Source organism: Candida jiufengensis, assembly GCF_024610255.1.
Source record: "Candida jiufengensis strain CBS 10846 chromosome Unknown scaffold7, whole genome shotgun sequence".
In the NCBI taxonomy this organism is placed as follows: Eukaryota; Fungi; Ascomycota; class Pichiomycetes; order Serinales; family Debaryomycetaceae; genus Lodderomyces; species Lodderomyces jiufengensis.
Window position 1 is genome coordinate 593,130 of NW_026261556.1, and position 14,639 is coordinate 607,768.

Sequence of the window (14,639 nt, forward strand, 5' to 3'; positions counted from 1 at the left end):
GCCTTTAAATTTTCGAACAAAATACGATAAGATCAATCAGATAAAACATTATATATCCTACCAAAATTCAACAATGTCAGGAGCATCTGATTTTTTAACAAAGGGAATTGATTTGGTTCAAAAAGCCATAGAGGCGGATACAGCCACAAGATATGAAGAAGCATATAAACTATATTACAATGGATTAGATTATCTTATGTTAGCAATAAAATATGAAAAAAATCCAAAATCAAAAGAATTAGTAAAATCAAAATTCACTGAATATTTAACAAGAGCAGAACAATTGAAAGATCACCTAGAAAATCAACAAACTAAATCAAGTTCTGCTGAAAATTCAGCTAATGGATCAACAAAAGCTAAAAAATCTGGAAGTGGAGAAGGTGATGATGATGATGCAGATACAAAAAAATTAAGAGGTGCATTAGCTGGTGCCATATTATCAGAAAAACCAAATGTTAAATGGTCAGATATTGCTGGATTAGATTCTGCAAAAGAAGCATTGAAAGAAGCAGTTATATTACCTGTCAAATTCCCACATTTATTTGTTGGTAATAGGAAACCAACTTCTGGTATATTATTATATGGACCACCAGGTACTGGTAAATCATATTTAGCAAAAGCAGTAGCAACAGAAGCCAACTCAACATTTTTCAGTGTATCTTCATCAGATTTAGTATCAAAATGGATGGGAGAATCAGAAAGATTAGTTAAACAATTATTTACAATGGCAAGAGAAAATAAACCATCAATTATATTTATAGATGAAGTTGATGCATTATGTGGGCCAAGAGGTGAAGGTGAAAGTGAAGCTTCAAGAAGAATCAAAACTGAATTATTAGTACAAATGAATGGTGTTGGAAACGATTCACAAGGTGTATTAGTACTAGGGGCAACAAATATTCCATGGCAATTAGATGCTGCAATAAGGAGAAGATTTGAAAGAAGAATATATATAGCTTTACCAGATGTTGAAGCAAGAACAAGAATGTTTGAAATAAATATCGGTGACGTACCATGTGAATGTACTCCACATGATTATAGAACTTTGGCAGAAATGACAGATGGTTATTCAGGTCATGATGTTGCAGTTGTTGTAAGAGATGCATTAATGCAACCAATACGAAAAATTCAACAAGCAACACATTTTAAACCAGTAATAGACGAGGTAGATGGTAAAGAAAAATTCACACCATGTTCACCAGGAGATAAAGGAGCTCGAGAAATGAGTTGGATGGAAATAGGTACAGATGAATTAAAAGAACCAGCATTAACTATAAAAGATTTTATAAAATCTATAAAAAGTAATAGACCAACTGTTAATGCATCTGATATTTCAAATCATGTTAAATTTACTGAAGATTTTGGTCAAGAAGGTAATTAGAAAATATAGACTTTTGCATCGTTAAAATTTAAAAAATGTTGTTTTTTCAATTCTAGAATATATGTTAATTAATACAAGAATTAATACAATTTTTATTACACTTATACAATTTTTTTTTTCGTTAATATCTCTGTTTGTAGCGACTATGACTTGGATTTCTTGTTGGTGACCTTGATCTAGTTTTTTTCAATTTATGAGCAAATAAATCTTCTTCAACTCCTCTTTTTTTAGCGAACAAATCTTCGTCGTCTTGGTTTCTTGTAGAACTGATTTCAATTCTTCTTCCATTTCTACCTTTAAGTTTGTCAGCGAATAAATCTTCTTCTTCGTCTTCTTGTTCAATTGTCGTTGGTGTTTCATTTTCATTATGACGTTTGAAATAAGCCTTTTTGGAGAATAGGTCTTCATTATCTTGATCATTGTGATTCATGGTTGGTTCTCTTTCATGTCTATTTCTATTAAAGTTCTTTCTTCTTGGTCGTACTTCTCTTTCTGGTTCACCATGAAGTAAATAATATCTTGAAAATTGTGATGCATTTTTAATTTTTCTATCCAGTTGAAATGCTTGTCTTATTTTTAATTCAGTAAAAGTCTCATCCTCGTCTATTGTTTCTGATTCTTTTTCAGGTAATCCTAATCTATTTGATAAACTTTGACTTTTACGGAATTCTATTATAGGATTATAATCTTTTGCATCAACTTCTTGTATTATTTCATCTATAATATCTGGATCATTTTCGTCGGTTGTTAGTGCTATATTTCTTACTTGTCTAATTGCTTTTAGATTATCTTGATTTGTTTTGAAAACTATTACAACATTTGAATCATCAATCCATTCTACTCGAAAATTTATTTCATCTTCTAAAGGTATTTGATTATATATGAGTTTACCGGTTTCTGGATCTTTTGAGACTGTGTAATTAAGGTAGTAGTCAACGTATGATTTAATTTCTTCAGTTGATAAATTATCTACTCCATTTAATCTAAATGCCTCTGGTCTTAGTTTTTGTATTGTACCATTATGTTCAACTTCTATTGACAATTCCTCTATTTTAGCTTGATTTTCTTTTTCATCATCTAATGATTTAACTATGAATCCTCCATATGGAGCTACCTCTGGTTCGTTCATAATTATTTTGGATTGTTTTGTTATATTTTGTTTTGGTAATGGTATTCTACAAACAAAATAATCCTGAAAAATCTTTTTTTATCGAGTTCTTAAGAGGTTTCTTGTCAATATTATATTGATATACATTTGCAAAATGATCTACAAGTTTTTCTTAATACTTTAGTTTTAATCATTAATTCATTAAATACTATTACAGGAACGGAAGCATTAATCATTCCATTTCATATATGCAAAATATCGATCGACACGCAATAATCAATCCTTCATTTCTACTTCTTCAACAACTTCAACTTCTTCCTTAGCATCTCCATTTGAATCTTTCGTGATAGTTTCAGTAACTTCTGATTCTTGTATACTTGATCGTGGACCTTTCGGTATTACCTTCTCGTTATCATTATTGGTGCCTTCTCTTATAAATAAAACATTATTACATCTGATAAAGATACTACCAATTAATTCTTCCCTTTTGTTGTCGTCTTTTTCGTATATTATTTCATAAGTGTTATCTAGTTGTAAATTTAGGTAATTATCTGTAGACATTAAAATTCCTTTATACTCTGTTTTGTTCCATTTCAATCTTACTATGACTTGCTTGCCTATCAATGATTTTATGAAAGGTTTTGGATTGAGTGGTTGAAACTATAAGAAAGTTAGTATTTTAGCTTAGTCAACTTTATCAATAACGTAATATATACATACACTGGACATTGATATAGTTGTGTTGTATTTTGTGGGTTGCAATGATAAAAGTCAAATATGATTTCAATTTTTTTCTTTCAAATTTAATGTAAACAACACGTCAAAAATCAAAGATTCAAACTTATCAAGAACATTCACCAAAAGATGAGTAAAATAACTCAAGTTTTCGTAATAGGGGGTCTAATAAGATTTCTACTACCTGTTTCAGTACCTTCATTAGTACCAATTTTATCATCATCAACAGAACTATCAACTCCAATCACCTCGTTTAAAGCATTACTAGAAGCATTTTATTTTTTAGATCATAATATTAATTTATATGATGGTGGGGTAAATCATCATCCTCCTTTATTAGTTATACTATTATCATTTTTTGACTCATTGCCTTATTCACATGTTTGGTTTGCTTTGCTTTATACAATCACTGACTTGTTAATAGCTGCAAATTTGGTCAAAATCAATCAATGGTACAATCATTACAGATCAAAAAAGTCAGGAGCGAGCAAAAAGTACCTTGGGTTTAACGATGACTTGATTGCGTGTTTCTATTTATTCAATCCTTTAATATTATTGACAAATTTGAGTTATTCAACAATTGTATTTACATGGTTTTTCACAATTGAATCAATAGTTCAAATAACAAAAGAAAAAAGAGTACTTAGATCAATGATATCATTAGCAATTGCAACTTATCTTTCTTTCCATTCACTTTATCTATTACCTTCAATACTTGGGTTAGCATATGCATTGTCTTCAAGAGATACGATTAAATTTTTCACAGTCAATATAAGTGCTTTCTTGACTTTTCTAGCAGTTTTGGGCTTTGCTTCATATGCATGCACGGGGTCATGGTTATTTATTGATAAATGCTACTTGACAGTAATATTGTTTAAAAAAATCACACCAAACGTGGGTTTATGGTGGTACTTGTTCACCGAAATGTTTGAATTCTTCACACCGTTTTATACCGGCATGTTTAATCTTTATTCAGTCGTTTTTATCATACCAATAACATTGAGACTATTTGAATATAGTAAAAGTCCAAAATTGGGAGATTCATTTTTATCAATTATTTTATCAATGTTATGGATTTCATTCACAAAATCATACCCAACTATAGGAGATTTAGGTCTTGTTTTATCAATCTTACCAATGTTCAAAGATACTATTTTAGCTCATTGTAAACTTTTGTTTATATCAGGAATGACATTAATAATTTCATTAATACTTTCACCTATTTTTTATTATTGCTGGATTGTTTTAGGTAATGGTAACTCAAATTTCTTTTATAGTATAAATCTCATTTGGGGTGGAGTTCATATTTTAATATTAATGGAATTAATTTGGGCTCAATTGATTGTTGATTATGGTGTTGAAAATAATTTATCCGATACAGAATTAAAACAAACAACTTTGGCACAACTATAAAATTAATGTAAATAGAATTAAGTAAGTGATGCATACTTCACAAAATCATCAATTGACATGTATATTACTCTAACTTGCCTTGTACAATTAGTTTCATGGAAGTCTACTCTATCTTCTTAAGCTAAATCAAATCACGTGACTCTCTCATGCTCCAATCAACAAATGAGAATTTATAATTTTATACTTTTTTTTTCCTAGTGTATGAGAGAAAGTAATTTTTCAATCTTATATAATTAAAAGACAACCTAATTGAAAACCATCCCATCACATAATTACATATTCACAATGTTGTCTCGTTCTTCAATTCGTGCTTACAGCACCATACCTAATGCCATCAAAATTACAGCAAAAGATTCAGTCAACGAATTGACTAAATTAGCAGTTGTAATTGATAATGCAGGTGCTAAAAACGGTAAACTTGGTACATCACATTTATTATCTAAATTTGCATTTTTAAGTAATGGAAATAAATCAGCTTTACGTTTTACAAGAGAATCAGAATTATTGGGTGGAGATTTTTCAGCAAAACCAACAAGAGATGGTTTAGTTTTAGAAACTAAATTCTTAAAACAAGATTTACCATATTATGTTGAAGAATTAGGAAATGTTTTATCAAATACAAGATATACTCGTCATGAGTTTGAAGAAGTTGTGTTACCAGCTGCCAAATATGAAGCTCAATATGCTCATTCAAATTCACATTTTGCAGGTGTAGATAAATTACATGAAATTACTTTTAGAAAAGGTTTAGGTAATCCATTATATTATAACGAATCAACTCCAATTGAAGTAGACGAATTAGCTCAATTTGCTCAAGATCATTTTACTGGGGAAAATATAACTATACATTCAGAAGGTGCAGATGAAGCTGATTTAACTAAATTTGTTGAAGAATCAGCTTTCTGTTATTTACCAAAAGGTACAAAAGATGCCACTGTTCCAACTACATTTTATAAAAATCAAGAAGCTAGAATACCAGCTACTGGTGCATCAACAGCATTGATTGGTATTCCAGTTAAACCAGCTGATTTTGGTAAATATTTAACATTAGCAGCAGCAATTGGTACACATAAATTACCAACTATAGTTGGTCCATTATCTAAGATTCCAGGTGCTACATCACAATTACATAAACATAAAGAAGCTGGTTTGTTTGTTATATCAGTAACTGGTAAAGCAAGTGAAGTAGCTGAAGGTATTAAACAAGCTAAAAAAGTTGCTGATTCAGTTTCTTCAACTGATTTACAAAATTCAGTTAAATATGCAGAATTATCTGTTGCATTACAATCTTCATTATCAAAACCATTAGACATTAAAGTTCAAGCCTCCTCAGCTCCAATAAAAGATTTCAACTACGTTGCAGTTGGTGATTTAAATGTATTACCTTTTGCTTCTGATTTGTAAATAATTTAAATATCAAATTTTTTACATAAAACTATAATACATATATAATTTGATCAAAAGAATTTATTAGAGGATTGAATCACCCTTTCATTAACATTCGTACATTTTAATCGATATATGCTTCTATCCATTTGGATGCTAAAAATACTTTTTTTCCATCCATTGTTTGCAGTGTAAATCCTTTAACTAGTGTATCAAACGACGATCGTGATAATTTCTTATTTTCTGGTAACGTAATTGAACAACATGAATCTTTTAGTTCATTTAAATCAACTTGTAAATCATCTCCATTATCAAGTTTGTCATCATTAGCAAAAACTTTTAAAGAATCATATATCACTGATTTTTCTTCAATAAAAGAGAATTCCTTTGCAAGTATATTTGAGAACTGGGCAAACGTTATACCTTTCTTTGAACAATCTTTATTATCTATTGTTAACATTTTTGTAAGTTGCGAATCTGTTGGTTGTTTTAAATCAATTGATGAATATATATTTTTAAGATCTTCTTTCGTTATTAGTGAATCTCTTGATTCTCCATCTATTAATGTAAAAGCATTTCTTATTTGTGTCTTTTGATTTGCTGATAATGAACCCAAACTAGTCATTGTTGAGGTTAACTATTTGTTGATCAAGGAAAGTCAGATCAACTAAATCTTTTGTTTACTTTTTTTTTATCCATATTTTACGCGTACCACTTAATTAAATCAGATCAATCCAAATTAAATGTTCAATGGACACGTTATATAATCAACCAGTAGTAGTTGATAATGGATCTGGAAACTTAAAAGCTGGTTTTGCTGGTGAAGAAAAACCGAAAACATATGCATCAGCAATTATTGGAAGACCAAAATATCAAAAATTAATGGCAGGTTCTTTAATTTCATCAACAAAAGGATCAATTTCATCATCATCAGATTCAGATATTTTCATTGGAGATGCTGCCCAAAATAATAGAGGTCTACTAAGATTATCATATCCCATAGAAAATGGAATTGTCACAAATTGGTCAGATATGGAAAAATTATGGTATCATATGTTTGAACAAGATTTAAAAATCCAACCTTCTGAACATCCTTTACTAATAACTGAAGCTCCATTAAATCCAAAATCAAATAGAGATAAAATGTGTCAGATTATGTTTGAACAGTTTAACATTCCGTGTTTGTATTTATCAATTCAAGCTGTTCTAGCATTATATGCATCAGGAAGAACTACAGGAGTTGTAATAGATAGTGGAGATGGAGTTAGCCATGTTGTTCCTGTATATGAAGGGTTTTCACTACCTTCCTCCATAAAAAGAATTGATATTGCAGGTAGAGATGTCACATCAAATTTGTCTTTCAACATACGGCGAGTTTCAGGAGTTGCATTGCAAAGTAGTTCAGAAATGGAAATTGTTAGATTAGTTAAAGAACAATGTTGTTTTATATCAAAAGATCCAATAAAAGATGAAAAACTATATGGAGCTCATTATTTGAGAAAAAGCAATGGTAAAAGTGAAATTTTTGCAAGTTATAAATTACCTGATGGTCATGAATTGAAATTAGGTGTGGAAAGATTTAGAGCCCCAGAAATTTTATTTAATCCACAATTGATTGGAGATGAAAGTCAAGGCATTCATGAATTAACTTCATTAGCTATAGCTAAAACAGATCTTGATTTGAGACCAATATTATATCAAAACATATTACTATCAGGTGGTAATACTCTACTAAAGAATTTCGGAGATAGACTTCTAAAAGAATTAAAAGATTTACAAGATACCAATGAATCAAGTAAATCTATATGGAACACTAGCAACAATGACACTTATAACACCAAAATGAAAGTTAAAATCTACGCACCACCAGAAAGAAAATATTCAACATGGATTGGAGGTTCAATTTTAGCAGGTTTATCTACATTTAAAAAAATGTGGGTAACTTCAGCAGAATATCGTGAAAATCCTGAGATAATACATAAGAAATGTTTATAGAAAAGTCCTCATTCAAATACAATAATATCTATCTCCAAAATCGCCTAAACCAGGTACAATAAATTTATCATCATCTAGTTTTTCATCAATTCCACCAGTTATAATTTTAACTTGAGGAAATTTATCATGAAAAGCTTTTATACCTTCAGGAGCTGCCAACAAGTTCAAAAAGAATATCCTGTCCATTCTAACACCTCTTGATAATAAAACTTCAACTGCCATAATTGCAGATCCACCAGTTGCTAACATTGGATCTAATAAAAACACATATCTTTCACTTATGTCTTCAGGTAATTTTTCATAAAATAGTTTTGGTAAAGCAGTTTCTTCATCTCTTTGAATTAATATTTTCCCAATTCTAACTGATCTACAACAATCTCTCAACCCCATTTCCATAGATTCTCCTGCTCTTACTATTGATACTCCACAAATTTTACCCAAGAATTTATATCCATTATATTTATGACCTCCATGACATTCTATTATACAGTTTTCAACTGGTAACTGATTTAACCCTTCCTCAACTAATAATCTTATAATTCTATCTGAATAAAAAACAAAATCACCTCTTTTTGTTTGTTGATCTCGAATTATACTATAAAGTCCAATTAATTGATTTGTTTGTGGTAATAATATAACATTGTTATTGACTTCTTGACTAACTGACATTTTAATTGATTTGCAATCGTTCTTTGTAAGATAAGAAATATTTTATTATATAGAATCTGATTAAAAGATAAAAAATAATTTTTTTTCGGTCGATTAATTCATCGCGAACGGAGTGATGGAACGGCTTATACTGAAATTGTTCTACAATCAATCTACAATCAAATCTAAGATCTCTAAGATTTATTTCATATAACACTAATGAATACAATTAATTCAAACATTTATTACCTACTGATCTTCTTGTACAAATGGATTGTCAATTATTTCACTACCATTTACCGGTGATATAGTCAATAGACTCGTACATCTTACAACAACCAACCCCAAATCTCTTGTTTTATCAGTCAATACATCTTCATCTTCTGGATCTAAAAGTACAACGTTAGTATTAAATTTTAAATATATTTCTTGAGTGGAATTACATACCTCTTATTTGTTCTTTAACATCTTCCAACACCAAATTCATCAATTGATCGAACCCTTTCAATATACCTGTTACTTGTCTACCTCCAACAAACCTTACTCTTATTTCTTGATCTTTATATTTATTTAAATCTAATATAGCTTCTCTTTTTGGACCTTCTGATTTAGGTCTATCTTGATTTTGATTTCTTCGTCTATTCTGTTTTTGATTGTGTTTCCTATTATCGTTCTAAAGCAATCAAGTTAGTACTCAATCAATTCAAAACCGGCCTATTCAATGCTATACATACTCCTTCTGACATGGTTGTGTTATTATGATGTATACGATATTAGTATGTTGATAATTGAAACTAAAGTTTACCACTATTTTTTTTTCTCTTTCCGTCCTGAAATATTTTGGTAGCAGAATTTTTTCACTAGGTTTGAATGTTTCAGGATTCCTTGATTCAAACGTTATCCACAACTCAGGCTAAACTGATATTTTTAAAATGATATATTCTATGTTTAGCCGTTGAATTTATTCCTACCTGTTGCTGAATTCGAATAGCACAAAACCAATTTTTGCTCAAGGATTTTAATCAAAAGTTTCATCGAATTTTGCAGTCTAGAGAAGCTATATAATTCTCAACAGTATCTACAATTTTTCCAATTTCCAATGTTGTATGTAATATTTACAATGTTGTGTTCTATATGCAATATGTACAAATTGTGAAAAGCTGGTGTTACCTATTTCGTATCCGGTAACATCTTAGTACTTTATACTCTGTGCCTCAATCAATTTTCGTTTATACACCAACCCCTTTTATTTATTTATCTTAATACTCATTTCTCATCCACATTTGCTTTCTCTTTTGTCTATCTGTTATAAATTTAGGTACGTTTATTTCATTCTTGAATTTCTTCTGTTTCGATAACTCAGTTTTGAAAAAATATACAAGTTTTGGTAATTCAATATTAAATTTTTTACTTAATTCTTTAAAATTCCATTTTTGAGGATCTTCAGATCTTAATGCTTTTATTTTCTCTATAGTTTCTGACGTTATATTGTATTCTCTTTCATTTGATGCTTTAAATTGTCTTATGATTGGCATATCCAATATTATATCATGAGATATTTTTTGTTGTTTTGCTAATTCTCTTCTTGGATCATTTGGTGGAAGAAAAATATATGGGGTTTGCATTGATGGTTTTATTATTGCTGCTGGTGGGTTATATACTAGACCTTCTTGAGTTTTAGGTTTGAAATTGAATCCTGATCTTTTGGAATTATATTTGTTTTTGGGTATTGGTTCGTATGGTATATCTTTTAGACTATTGTGTATTCTACGTATGGACTGCCTTATCATTGTGGTGTTGTGATTTGGTTGTGAGTGATTATGATAGTAGATAAATAAGTGGATGAATTAATGATAATCTAGTAGACCGATACTAAATAGAATCAATCTGAAAAGTTTTTCACTCAAAATAATTTTTTTTTGTTTCGTCGTGTGCTAACAATACAGAAAATATATTTTGTATCAAATCCTCTCATTTTGCAGCCAATGTTTTAAGGTTTTGAAGACTAATGTGGCATTGAGTATCTTACTAGCTCGTCTTTGGTTCTTCGATTTATCAAACTTAAATGCTTTTTGCACGCGCTTCGACAATCGATCTCATGTTTTTCTCCTGATTCAAGAGTGTAAAAAAGGAAGGTATGATTTAGTAGATCATATTCAAGAAACCAGCTAGTGCTCTAACTAGCTCAACTTCAAAAAAATATACGTGACCATTATCAATTATGATACGATGCTAATTTGTCTAAGCCTTAGGTTGGGAAGGACAAAGTGTGACTAGTAGAATTAGATTGACGTTGCGAAAATGTATTTAGTATATTATAGTCTGAGCTCGCACTTGTCTAATTGCAGCAAGTGGAGATCCTTAAGAGAGGTGAATTCTAGCTCTTACAGGCATGGATAAGTAGCTTGGTTCATTTTCAAAATAGGAAATATTTTATATTGATACGGACCACATTTTTATTACAGTTCCGTCCAAAATTATAACAAAATTGCACAAAGTAAATAGGAGAGATTAATCCAGGCTTTATGATACTGTTTAAACCAAGCCAATTTTTTGCTCAGAAATATCCTTTGTAGTGTAATGGCTATCACGGTTCGCTTTCACCGAGCAGATCGGGGTTCGATTCCCCGCAAGGGAGATATTTTATATGTTTCATTTCCAATTCACATCCTTTGTAGTGTAATGGCTATCACGGTTCGCTTTCAATATTTTCTAGTGTTGTAAGTTCCGAGCAGATCGGGGTTCGATTCCCCGCAAGGGAGTATCTTGAAAGTCTTTTTTTTTACAAAAAGATTTTCATAATGTTTTTGTTTTTTTTTTCACTTATCTAAGATCAGTCTAGTCATGCCGTTTCAATCATTTCAATATACAGATTGTGTCAGGTTGTTCTGAAAATATAATTCTTAAAGTTTTCTATTATGAATTTTGCAACTTTTTGCAACAAAATTCGTTAGAAAAATTACTTCCTGAATAATTACAAGCGTAGTATGCTTTTACCTAAAAGCTGTTCTTTTAGCTGTCTCGTCAATCTCAAATACTATCAAAATTATTTAGGTATAAGGCATAAAGAGTAGTCAATTGAAGATTATACGAAAACTAATGGATCTAACTATTTTAAAAACTTCAAAAATGACAAGAAAAAAAATTTAAAAATTCTCCACAAATTAATTAAAACAAAGTACAAAACCATATACTTTTACGAGATGAATAAATTGATGTACTTCACAAGGCTAAGAACAATATATACGACCTTTTAGAGACGCTCGTGAAACATAGTCATCAAACCTTGCTGATATTGTAATCTCTTTTACTGTTTTGAGAATAGCTGAAGTAAAAACCTGCACGTGTATTACTACTTCATCGTGATAAAATAAACAATAGATTAAAATTCTCAAAGCTCTTTTTTCTCCGAGAAATTATAAATATTGTTTCAGCCCTATATATTATGAGCATTATCTTAGACAAATATTGTGTCTTCGTTAAAAACTTAGTAATAGTAATACATATTGATCATTCAGTAACTCATAGTCACTTCTTCTACATATTTTTGGTATATCATTCAGAATCAAACTTTAAAACTAATTAGAATGGCAAATCAAATTTAATAAATTTAATGAAAATAAAAAAGAAATTTTTTAAAAATTAAAAATAATAAAAAATAAAAAAAATAAAAAATTTTAATTTAATTAAAAAAATAAAATAATTATCATTAAATAATATTTCAATCTGTCAAATTAATCTACTACCAGCTAAAATATATATACTTTTCACCAATATTACTTAAGACTATGATATAGTAACTAATCAAACAAAGATACATTTATTTGCTATACAACATTCGTTTTTAAGTCATTAATTTGGTGAATTATCTCAACTTTAAATTTCATTAACTTGACTCATCTAAACAATCATTATCTAAGAAATCAAAGATGAAATTTGCTAAAACATTAGAACGATCATTGATAGATGAAGACATTCCAGAAGAATGGGTAGAAGCAGCAATCCAGTATAAATCCCTTAAAAAATGTATAAATAAAGTTGTAAATGAATTAAAATTTTTAGGATTAGAACAAAATAAATTAAAATTATTAATTAATGATAAAGAAATTGATATTGATGATACAAATACAAATAATCCTATAGTGGCACAATATACTTTACATAAAGCTTCTTTAAATTCTCATGATATTATACCTATACTAAAGATTATTTTGGATTTTAGTGATGATAAAAATATTACAAATGATAATATTAATAAAATATGTCAAGAAGTGAAAAATAAAATTGAAGGACTTTTGAATGAAGATAATAGTTCTAGTGATGATAATAATGATGAGAAAATTATTGAATTAAAAGAACAAAATGATGGTGAAATCAAAGTTGTTTCAAGTAGAGAAGGTTCTTTATCACCACCAATGAAAGCATCTACATCTCCACCCTTGGATCCAATCACTTCACCAACTTCTTCACCAGAAGTACAACAACAATCGCAACAACCACAAGCAGAGCTAACAGCAGTGCCAACTCCTTTAAAATTAAATACAGATGAAAATTCTATAAGTATTGAAAAAAGATTAGAAAAATTAAACATAGAAGAACCACATACTAAAAAAAGAGAAATCAACATAATACTTAATTCTGATTCAAAATTTTTTAAAATGTTAGATGAAGAATTAAACGTACTTGACAATTTAAGAAAAACAGAAGAAGATAAAATTATAGGAGAAATAACCAAAATCAGTGAAAATATGAATCTTTCAAAAATGAAACAAGCTGATTTATACAAATGGAGAGAATTATTCAAAATTTATTTAGATTCAGAAGTATATTTCAAATATAATGAATTAAATTATAAACAAAAAAACAACGAACAAATAGTTTCCAGTTTAAATCAATTCATGAATAATGTAAATAAATCAGGTATATTAACTCAATTTAAAAAAAAATCAAGTATTGTTACATTTAATCAATTCATATCAATGAATTTCCACTTACTAAAGATGTTAAAATTTCAAACAATAAATACAGAAGCACTTCGTAAAATCCTAAAAAAATTTGATAAACAAACTTCCTTAGGTATTCAAAACATTTACCCCAAATTAATATCATCAGACCATATTTTTGTTAGTGGTAAATCAATAGCTCAATCAATATGTTATATAATTCAAAATTCAGTCTTAAAATTAATACCACAATTAGATGATTATTCATGTCCAATTTGTATGTCAATTGCATATAAACCAATAAGATTATCATGTAATCATTTATTTTGTGTTCGTTGTTTAGTTAAAATGAAACAACAAGATAAAATGAGTTGTCCAATGTGTAGAAAAGAAAATGCTATATTAGAAGCTGATTCAAGTAATTTAGATTTAGAAAGTATGGAATTAATGAAAAAATATTTTCCAATTGAAGTTAGAGAAAAATTAAAGGAAAGAGATAAAGAAAGGTATAGAGATTTGAAAGGGAATAGTGATGATAAATGTGTAATTGTATAGTTTTTTACAAATCTAATTTATTTATTTAATTTTTGTTATTATTTTGTATCATATCTTTATTCCAGTGTTGTTTCTTTGGACTAGTAATGATCAATAATTGATCTACTCGAATTTGCCAAACTCCTTTATGAGGTTATATATCAAAAAATTTACAAATTTGCAACCACCAAAAGAAGTCAGATGATCAATATTCTAAAGGTGCAATCAAACTAGCACTATTTTTTTCTCTGATAAACAATTTGGCACAGTTGCAAATTTCCGTCTTTCTCGCCTCAAAAAATTTGGTCCGGTAGTGTAGCTGGCATCACTCTAGATTCTGATTTTAATAAATTGGAATTTCTAGCAACGTGAGTTCGAATCTCGCTCGGACCTTTCTTGGGCTTGACCTTTTTTTTGTCATTTTTAGTATCAAATTTGTTAAGTAGAACTGAACTAATTTGATGTTAACAGGTTCAAGACTGATGTTCATTCTTGC

At 29.1% G+C, this 14,639-nt stretch overlaps 11 protein-coding genes across 11 annotated transcripts; 5 read left to right on the forward strand and 6 right to left on the reverse strand. All coding sequences in view use genetic code 12, as the record gives it.

Moving 5' to 3' along the window:
• Positions 1-73: 73 nt before the first annotated feature.
• VPS4 (AAA family ATPase) lies at positions 74-1,381 on the forward strand (the record flags this gene model as incomplete). Its single annotated transcript, XM_051766835.1, has 1 exon — positions 74-1,381. One exon carries the CDS (start codon positions 74-76, stop codon positions 1,379-1,381), a length of 1,308 nt encoding a protein of 435 aa, XP_051622089.1.
• Positions 1,382-1,502: 121 nt separating this feature from the next.
• KGF54_000876 (uncharacterized protein) lies at positions 1,503-2,510 on the reverse strand (the record flags this gene model as incomplete). The annotated part of the gene is made up of 1 exon (XM_051766836.1): positions 1,503-2,510. One exon carries the CDS (start codon positions 2,508-2,510, stop codon positions 1,503-1,505), a length of 1,008 nt encoding a protein of 335 aa, XP_051622090.1.
• Positions 2,511-2,765: 255 nt separating this feature from the next.
• Positions 2,766-3,218, reverse strand: KGF54_000877 (mRNA splicing protein; the record flags this gene model as incomplete). The annotated part of the gene is made up of 2 exons (XM_051766837.1): positions 2,766-3,149; positions 3,210-3,218. 2 exons carry the CDS (start codon positions 3,216-3,218, stop codon positions 2,766-2,768), a joined length of 393 nt encoding a protein of 130 aa, XP_051622091.1.
• A 135-nt stretch (positions 3,219-3,353) lies between these two features.
• Positions 3,354-4,637, forward strand: KGF54_000878 (GPI-anchor transamidase subunit; the record flags this gene model as incomplete). The annotated part of the gene is made up of 1 exon (XM_051766838.1): positions 3,354-4,637. The coding sequence occupies one exon, from the start codon at positions 3,354-3,356 to the stop codon at positions 4,635-4,637; it is 1,284 nt and encodes a 427-aa protein (XP_051622092.1).
• Positions 4,638-4,922: 285 nt separating this feature from the next.
• Positions 4,923-6,041, forward strand: QCR2 (ubiquinol--cytochrome-c reductase subunit 2; the record flags this gene model as incomplete). The annotated part of the gene is made up of 1 exon (XM_051766839.1): positions 4,923-6,041. The coding sequence occupies one exon, from the start codon at positions 4,923-4,925 to the stop codon at positions 6,039-6,041; it is 1,119 nt and encodes a 372-aa protein (XP_051622093.1).
• A 106-nt stretch (positions 6,042-6,147) lies between these two features.
• Positions 6,148-6,648, reverse strand: KGF54_000880 (uncharacterized protein; the record flags this gene model as incomplete). The annotated part of the gene is made up of 1 exon (XM_051766841.1): positions 6,148-6,648. The coding sequence occupies one exon, from the start codon at positions 6,646-6,648 to the stop codon at positions 6,148-6,150; it is 501 nt and encodes a 166-aa protein (XP_051622094.1).
• Positions 6,649-6,773: 125 nt separating this feature from the next.
• Positions 6,774-8,018, forward strand: ARP1 (actin-related protein 1; the record flags this gene model as incomplete). Its single annotated transcript, XM_051766842.1, has 1 exon — positions 6,774-8,018. One exon carries the CDS (start codon positions 6,774-6,776, stop codon positions 8,016-8,018), a length of 1,245 nt encoding a protein of 414 aa, XP_051622095.1.
• A 12-nt stretch (positions 8,019-8,030) lies between these two features.
• Positions 8,031-8,687, reverse strand: FUR1 (uracil phosphoribosyltransferase; the record flags this gene model as incomplete). The annotated part of the gene is made up of 1 exon (XM_051766843.1): positions 8,031-8,687. The coding sequence occupies one exon, from the start codon at positions 8,685-8,687 to the stop codon at positions 8,031-8,033; it is 657 nt and encodes a 218-aa protein (XP_051622096.1).
• A 228-nt stretch (positions 8,688-8,915) lies between these two features.
• Positions 8,916-9,412, reverse strand: KGF54_000883 (Sm-like protein; the record flags this gene model as incomplete). The annotated part of the gene is made up of 3 exons (XM_051766844.1): positions 8,916-9,055; positions 9,114-9,339; positions 9,401-9,412. 3 exons carry the CDS (start codon positions 9,410-9,412, stop codon positions 8,916-8,918), a joined length of 378 nt encoding a protein of 125 aa, XP_051622097.1.
• A 513-nt stretch (positions 9,413-9,925) lies between these two features.
• Positions 9,926-10,456, reverse strand: KGF54_000884 (mitochondrial 54S ribosomal protein mL58; the record flags this gene model as incomplete). The annotated part of the gene is made up of 1 exon (XM_051766845.1): positions 9,926-10,456. The coding sequence occupies one exon, from the start codon at positions 10,454-10,456 to the stop codon at positions 9,926-9,928; it is 531 nt and encodes a 176-aa protein (XP_051622098.1).
• Positions 10,457-12,595: 2,139 nt separating this feature from the next.
• TRY3 (Try3p) lies at positions 12,596-14,164 on the forward strand (the record flags this gene model as incomplete). The annotated part of the gene is made up of 1 exon (XM_051766846.1): positions 12,596-14,164. One exon carries the CDS (start codon positions 12,596-12,598, stop codon positions 14,162-14,164), a length of 1,569 nt encoding a protein of 522 aa, XP_051622099.1.
• Positions 14,165-14,639: the final 475 nt, after the last annotated feature.